This window comes from Notothenia rossii (assembly GCF_949606895.1).
Source record: "Notothenia rossii genome assembly, contig: scaffold_58, whole genome shotgun sequence".
NCBI lineage: Eukaryota > Metazoa > Chordata > Actinopteri > Perciformes > Nototheniidae > Notothenia > Notothenia rossii.
The window spans coordinates 266799-274017 of record NW_027640126.1 but is presented as its reverse complement, the minus strand read 5'-3'; the positions used below and the strand labels follow the sequence as shown (position 1 = coordinate 274017).

The window sequence follows — 7219 nt, the reverse complement described above, 5'->3', positions numbered from 1 at the left end:
AAGAGCCGAAGACAGCTTCATGTTTAACAAATGACATGTCATGTAAGCATTTTTATTCTTAAATGGCTTGAATGTTAACTTTAGCAACAAAAAACATTTCCAAATGTAGCTAGTTCTTTGTTAGCCTGGCACATGGACATCTTGGACATGTTGTTATGGGAACACAAAAGCAAATGACAAGGACCATGACCCACCAGACTGTTCAGTGTGTGTCACTTAGGGACTTCATGAGACAAAAAAGGCTAAAGTTGTATAAGGAACTTTCCAGAACATTTAAAGTTCATGTGACACCTGTGTCTAAGCAATTCTGTCTGCCTTCCGTGTTGCACCATGAGGACCCACTGATATAAAATGCTTAACTGTCTAAGTTGCAACCATGCACTTTTTGGAGGGCTAAGTGCCAGCTTGACATCTTTTTGGCTTCATTTATAGAAGGAAAGACAACAGTGATAGTTATGTTTCAGAATAACATTTATTGGAAATTGTTAGAACAATCTCCCTGGTCACCGGCTTGAGCTTGAATCTCAGGATCCATGTATCTGTGATCCTCTCCAGAATGGAAGTAGTCATCACATACAGAGCATCAACTACTGTAGTTCCTGAACAGTGTCCTTCACATGCTGATATCCAAGAGAGGGAGTTACACAGTCACAAGATGGAGGAATAGAAAGCAGTTTTCAATGTTTACTTCAGATTAGCTCCACGTCAGAAATGAGCATGCTTGTTATATATATAGGCTGAATCATCATGTTAATCACATAGCTATCATATGCCTCAAACAGTCCTGATGCTTTTCTAGGTAATCACACATCCTGTCATGTTCACAGCTACAGTTGATACCTTTGTTATCATGGTACCCCACGTTGGAAGAGGACATTCAGGATTTTGCCAACAGAAATAATAAACTGTGTGTGTGTGTGTGTGTGTGTGTGTGTGTGTGTGTGTGTGTGTGTGTGTGTGTGTGTGTGTGTGTGTGTGTGTGTGCGTGCGTGCGTGCGTGCGTGCGTGCGTGCGTGCGTGCGTGCGTGCGTGCGTGCGTGCGTGCGTGCGTGTGTGTGTGTGTGTATATGTATGTGTGTCTAAGAAGTGCAGCCTTTACAAAAGAAATCTGCATTGACAGAGGGCTCCCCAACACAGTACGTGTGGTAGCACATAGTGCACCCAGTGCACTCGATCTTAAAAATAAACAGAAAAACGACATGTTAGAATATTGACAAACATTTTAACATCCCTCATCCAGAGTAAGCAGTAATCAAGTTGTTTACATTTCATTAAGCAAGCAATGTATAGTTTTAGATGTTAGCTGTTTTCCTTTCTGTTTAGAGTCCATGCTCAGAAGTTTCTTCAACTGCTCCACTGTCATCCCATAGTGCAAAGGCATGCAAGTTTGGTGAGTTAAAGTAAACATTTATAATATCTGTTATAGAGAGTGTTCACCCAGTACTGTAGAGGTAACCAATCCAGGGTGTATCCCAGTCTTCCAGCCAAATGTTGGTCAGGAAATAAATACAACTTCTTACCCATTGGTCAACCTTAGGCCCTATGCTATGTTCCCCACAGGCCCGACACAGCTCGGATAGGTCATCTGTAAAAAAAAAATTAAGAAATACAGGCATTAAGGTATTGAAATGCCAAATAAGATACAATATTTCAGTTTCCCCTTTCTAGTCCTGTATACCTGAGTTGTTCACCAGAGCCATTGCCATCTTTAACCTCATTGAGGCCACTCCTTCCTGGTCCACTGGGTACTGGACCTGTTGTTTTTGCAGTATTTGCTCTGCAAGCTTAAAAGGTCTGTCATAAGTATCTTCATAATGTTTGTTAATTACAGATGGTTATATATATACACACACATTACTAAATGTTACCTTCAGAACCAACACACCGCAGGACGTAGAATCCATCCGTTTGGGATGATCGATTGTTGTGCAGGCCCATCTCCCAACTGAAGGTCTGTGTTTCCGGACCAGCGATCTACATAGGAAACAGATAGATTGGGTTTTGTATATAAGCCCAATTCAGATCCTTTTTTAACTCAAGAAGAGCTGCATTTTCACACAGGACAATCTAATGGTATTCAAGTAAAACAGCAGTAATCAGGAACATGATTTATGTGGCTTTCTGTTGCTCCCTCTTAATATAATCAAAAATCCTGAATATGTCTCGTAAACACATTAGAGCTTATATTTTATTCACCTTGTTACATATTTGCATCTGATTAATTGCTCTTCCGTGGCCCCCAATGGGTTCAAGAACAGGGACCTGTTCTCATTCAGATACATGATCTATGGAAGTGCAAAGAAATTATTAAAGTGTTGAGTGTTAAATAAATAAAAATGTCTTGACCCATTAACATTTTAGATTACTTACAATGAGGGTCCAGTGTGCCCCGTCACAGACAGCTCCGGCTGCCACCTCATGTTTTGACAAGTCCAACTGAAAAATATTTGTACATACATCAGTACATACATATGTTCATATATACACTTATTTCTAGTACTCTACTCACCTTTCTTAAGCTTCCCTTGTGGGTTCCCTGCCAGAGGGAAGTCATTAGGTAGGAGTCCACAATGAAGACCCCAGCTTTGGCCCCAACCCATGCCAGATAGGCATTCACAATCTATGAATACACCAGTATCTTTTGAACCCATTTTCAGAATGATCAGTTTGCCTACTTACATTTTGTATATACAGTAGGCTTACCTCTCCCTCCAACTCCTCTCCCGGGGCCAAGACCAACAGATTTTGACCGTATATTTTGTATGGGCCATACTTGGCCCACATTGTCTCTTGTCTCCTCCCTGCCCATATGTCTCGGATTACTATAAAAAAAGGCATGTTAGTTATTAATGAAATGCATACTTTAAGGTGTACTTTTTTTCAGTTTACTTACAAGTCTCTACATCAGAGGATGCTCCTCGTGCCTGGCACTCTGTTGTGGAGGTGGGTGTGGGTGTGGAGGGCAGTGGAGCAGCCAGAGGAGAAGGATCCAACACTTTTTGTAATTTAGCAGGGATCCTTTCCTCTGGCTGGACATAGTATTTCAAATGATCAATGTTCACTCTCATTGTCTTTTTTCCTTTTTTTGTAGCAAGGTCCGCTACCTTCCCCTCAATTTTTAGGATCCTGAATGGTCCCAACATGTCAGCCTCTAGCTTTCCTCCTTTCCTCTGTTCCGACCTTTTGTTGCATTTTAAAAAGAAATCCCCCACTTGAAAATTGTCCACTTGCCCACCTTCTTTCCTCTTGCAGATCTTATCCTGGCTTTTTGCTATGTTACCTTTCACCCCCGCGAAAACTGCCTCCTGTTTTTTGAGTCCCTCAAAGACTTCCTCCATTTGCACCAAGTTGCTCACTTTCTCTTCCGTTATCTGCCACAGAAAAGCGTCAGAATGTTGAGAAAACATTGATGTTTGAAATACTATGAATAAGTAAAAAGGATGAGGACATTATCAGATCTTACTTCATACTCCTTGGGCACCTCTGACGGGTACCTCGCCTCCCTCCCAAACATCAGAAAATAAGGGCTGAACTTGGTGGTCAGCTGGGTTTTCGTTCTCAGACCAAACATCGTCCCTTGGAGGAGTTGGTCCCACCGTTTGGGCTCACCCTCCACCAGTTTGTTCAGGGACCTAAATTCAGGTAAAGTACAAACACAAGAAGGTGGAACAGAAATTGGTTTCTAATAAAGCAGCTGATTTATTTACTTTTGTTGTATTTTTAGCTATCAATTCTGATTAGTTCATATAGGAACAGTAATGTTTGCTATTGTATGAACAAATATACCTTTGTATTGTGCCATTTAGTTTTTCCACCAAACCATTTGTTTATGGGTGGTACGGCGAGCACAGGCTTCTTTTGATGGCCAGCTTCTCACAAAGGTTATAGTTGACCTTCAAGTGAACATTGGGACAAACAGGAAATAAATTTGTTAGCACAGCAGTTACATAATGGGGAGTCATAATTCTTCACAGTAGTACCTTATTGCAAAATTCCCTGCCTTGATCTGTTAGCAGTCTTTTAGGTGCACCACATTTGTAACAGAAATCAAGAATACACTTGGTCACCTCATCTGCTGTTTTATTTTTAAGTGGTTATGCCTCTGCCCATTTGGTGAAATAATCAACCATTACACAAATGTACTGATTGCCACCATCAGTTACTGTGAGTTTACCCACTAGGTCCATGCCGACAAGCTCCAGAGGCTCTGTTACCTGAGATGAAAAAAATACACATGAGCATTGCAGTACATTACTGTTGGCATGTTTGAAAGCTGAAACTGTCTGCAAATGTGTCCTGTACTTCAATAGGAGTGTACTCTTTCTTCTCCTTGATAGTGGCCCTCTTGGATTGGCACTGGGGACACGCAGCAATCTGAACAAAAAAACACACTATAAACTTTTATGTGTTGCACTTTTGTACCATAATGTGTAATTTACCTCATTATTTTGAACTCACCCAATTGCGGATGTCCTCCGTCATGCCAGGCCAATAGAACCGCTGAATGATGGCCAGATGAGTTTTCTCCATTCCAGCGTGTCCACCAATTAGGCTGCAGTGGAACTCTATGAAGAGCTCGTTGGCTTCTTCACTTGATAAGACCACTTTTGCAAGGTGCTGTGAGATATTTATTTTAATGCCACCTTATATATTCGGGTGTGTTACATTTGAAGGGACAAAGTATATTTTTCCTCCCCAATATAGAGAGGTGAAGTCTTTGTGTTTAGAGTGGGATGTGAGCAGGGGACATCCTTATTTGGGCATAGCTCCAAATCTATGGAATGTTTCCATCGTAAAAAAGAGGGTGCGTTACACATGGTTAGGGCAGATGTGTGTGTGTTTTCATTGCAGTAAATATATGTGCTGCGTGATTAATGTTCAACTATACCTCTGTTTTTATTCTTTCATGTGTGGGTACTAAATGGCTACAAACATTGTGGAGAAATTAGCTTAAACATGTTTTATTACTCTATATGAAATGGAAGCAGCTTTTATGACAGGGACGAGAGAGCTGGGGGAGGGGACATTCTTCTTAAGATTTTCAGCATGTCAATTATCAGGGAAATCTACTTGTTTTAAATAGATGTGTGTGGTTAATTACTTTGTATTAATAATAACAGTATGTGTAAAGGAAGCTGGAAATATGCAATGTGAAACCTTTTATTTTAAGTAAAGATGTGAACAATAGCTCAAATGGCTGGAAAGGCTGCAGGACAAATGAGTGTGTTCTCTATACTGGGCCTGTGTGAAGTTTGACTATTTGAAAAGCATCTCTAATACTGCTTAAGAGCATAGGTAATGTGTTCCTCGTTATTATTGATATGAAGGTAATTTACATGTATTACGTATATTTAGCCAACTATAACAACTATATCTTGAAACATGTTTTTAACTTGTGTGTGGTAACCTGAGGGGGGGAGATGGCCACAGAGACAAAGAACCATAAAGGGGAATGTGTGTGTGCTGGCTGCAAGATGTGAAATAAGATAAGGAAACTTGTTATTTAGAGCAGGTTCCTTCCAGACACCAAAAGGTATCTGGTTTTCGTCAAACTGAAAGAGACTTTTTGTTTCCGGGTATCTTCTGCTGTGTCGCGCTGATTGGGTATGACAGGCCATGTGTTGGTCTCTCCCAATGAGATGACCTCTGGGGGAAGCATCCACACACCTCCTCCTGTGTTTTTAGTATGAAAGCCTGTGTTTTCCTTTGGTTCGCTCTCTTCTTTTCTTCATGCTGGCCAAGGTGGTAAGACCTCTCCCAGCGAGAGGACCAGAGCAGGGGGACCCGAAGGGGGGCCCCTTTTGAATTGTTTTGTTATGTATTGTATGTTTCTACCATTAAAGCAGATTATTGTTTAACCCTTATCCTGGCTGCTTTGACTTTTCTTTCTTTTAAAACAAACTCATAGAGGAACGCGCGAAGCAGAGATTCTGCCTCAACAAATGGTGACCCCGACGTGATGACGTCATGAGGTGGCGACGTGAGGACGTGCCGACGTGGTGACGTCATGAGTAGGGTTTTTTAGAGGAAAATTAGCAGCCAGCGGACGAATGGTCCGGAGAAGAGGCCTAGAATAATCTCTGACAACTAAAACGAGGACCCTACAATTGAAAGGTGAGCAGACGAGCCTGTTTCTATCGAAGGTCTGTAATTGGCTAAACTAAATTTTAGAGTTGTCAGAGACATATTCCGGTGTCATAGTTGTTACGGTGGAATATGCAATAGATATTTTAGGTAGGTAGGAAAGTTATATACAGGACTGTCTCAGAAAATTAGAATATTGTGATAAAGTTCTTTATTTTCTGTAATGCAATTAAAAAAACAAAAATGTCATACATTCTGGATTCATTACAAATCAACTGAAATATTGCAAGCCTTTTATTATTTTAATATTGCTGATTATGGCATACAGCTTAAGAAAACTCAAATATCCTATCTCTAAATATTAGAATATCATGAAAAAGTATACTAGTAGGGTGTTCAACGAATCACTTGAATCGTCTAATTAACTCGAAACACCTGCAAGGGTTTCCTGAGCCTTGAAAAACACTCAGCTTGGTTCAGTAAACTAAATCACAAGTATGGGGAAGACTGCTGATCTGACTGCTGTCCAGAGGACCGTCATTGACACCCTCCATCAGGAGGGTAAAACACAAAAAGGAATTTCTCAAAGAGCAAGCTGTTCACAGAGTGCAGTTTCAAAGCACATCCACAAAAAGTCTGTTGGAAGGGGGAAATGTGGCAGGAAACGCTGCACAACCAAGAGAGATGACCGCAGCCTTAACAGCATTGTGAAGAAGAGTCGCTTCCAGAATTTGGGGGAGCTTCAAAGACAGTGGACTGAAGCTGGAGTCCAGGTATCAAAAGTCACTGTTCACAGACGTGTCCGGGAAATGGGCTACAATAGCCGTATTCCCATGGTCAAGCCACTTCTGAACTCAAGACAACGGAAGAGGCGTCTGACTTGGGCTAAGGAAAAGAAGCACTGGACAGTTGCACAGTGGTCCAAAGTCCTCTTTTCAGACGAAAGCAAGTTTTGTATTTCATTTGGAAGTCAAGGCGCCAGAGTCTGGAGAAAGGCTGGAGAGGAGCAAAATCCAAGTTGCTTGAAATCCAGTGTGAAGTTCCCACAGTCAGCGATGGTTTGGGGAGCCATGTCAGCTGCTGGTGTTGGTCCACTGTGTTTCATCAAGCCCAGAGTAAATGCAGCTGTGTACCA

General features: G+C 41.4%; 1 protein-coding gene across 4 annotated transcripts; it reads right to left on the bottom strand.

Moving 5' to 3' along the window:
- Positions 1-317: 317 nt before the first annotated feature.
- Positions 318-6290, bottom strand: LOC307027069 (uncharacterized protein). 4 transcript variants are annotated; one of them, XM_079695272.1, is made up of 13 exons: positions 4459-6290; positions 4303-4374; positions 4175-4214; positions 3787-3893; positions 3464-3632; positions 2894-3371; positions 2704-2822; positions 2510-2620; positions 2371-2436; positions 2197-2285; positions 1869-1974; positions 1679-1784; positions 318-1585 (listed from the first exon to the last, which is right to left on the bottom strand). In XM_079695272.1, exons 5-13 carry the CDS (start codon positions 3569-3571, stop codon positions 1434-1436), a joined length of 1335 nt encoding a protein of 444 aa, XP_079551398.1. In that variant the 5' UTR covers positions 3572-3632; positions 3787-3893; positions 4175-4214; positions 4303-4374; positions 4459-6290; the 3' UTR covers positions 318-1433. The 4 variants fall into 4 exon arrangements, with proteins under 4 accessions (XP_079551398.1, XP_079551397.1, XP_079551396.1 ...); XM_079695271.1 differs by having other exon boundaries at positions 4303-6290; XM_079695270.1 differs by having other exon boundaries at positions 3787-4374.
- Positions 6291-7219: the final 929 nt, after the last annotated feature.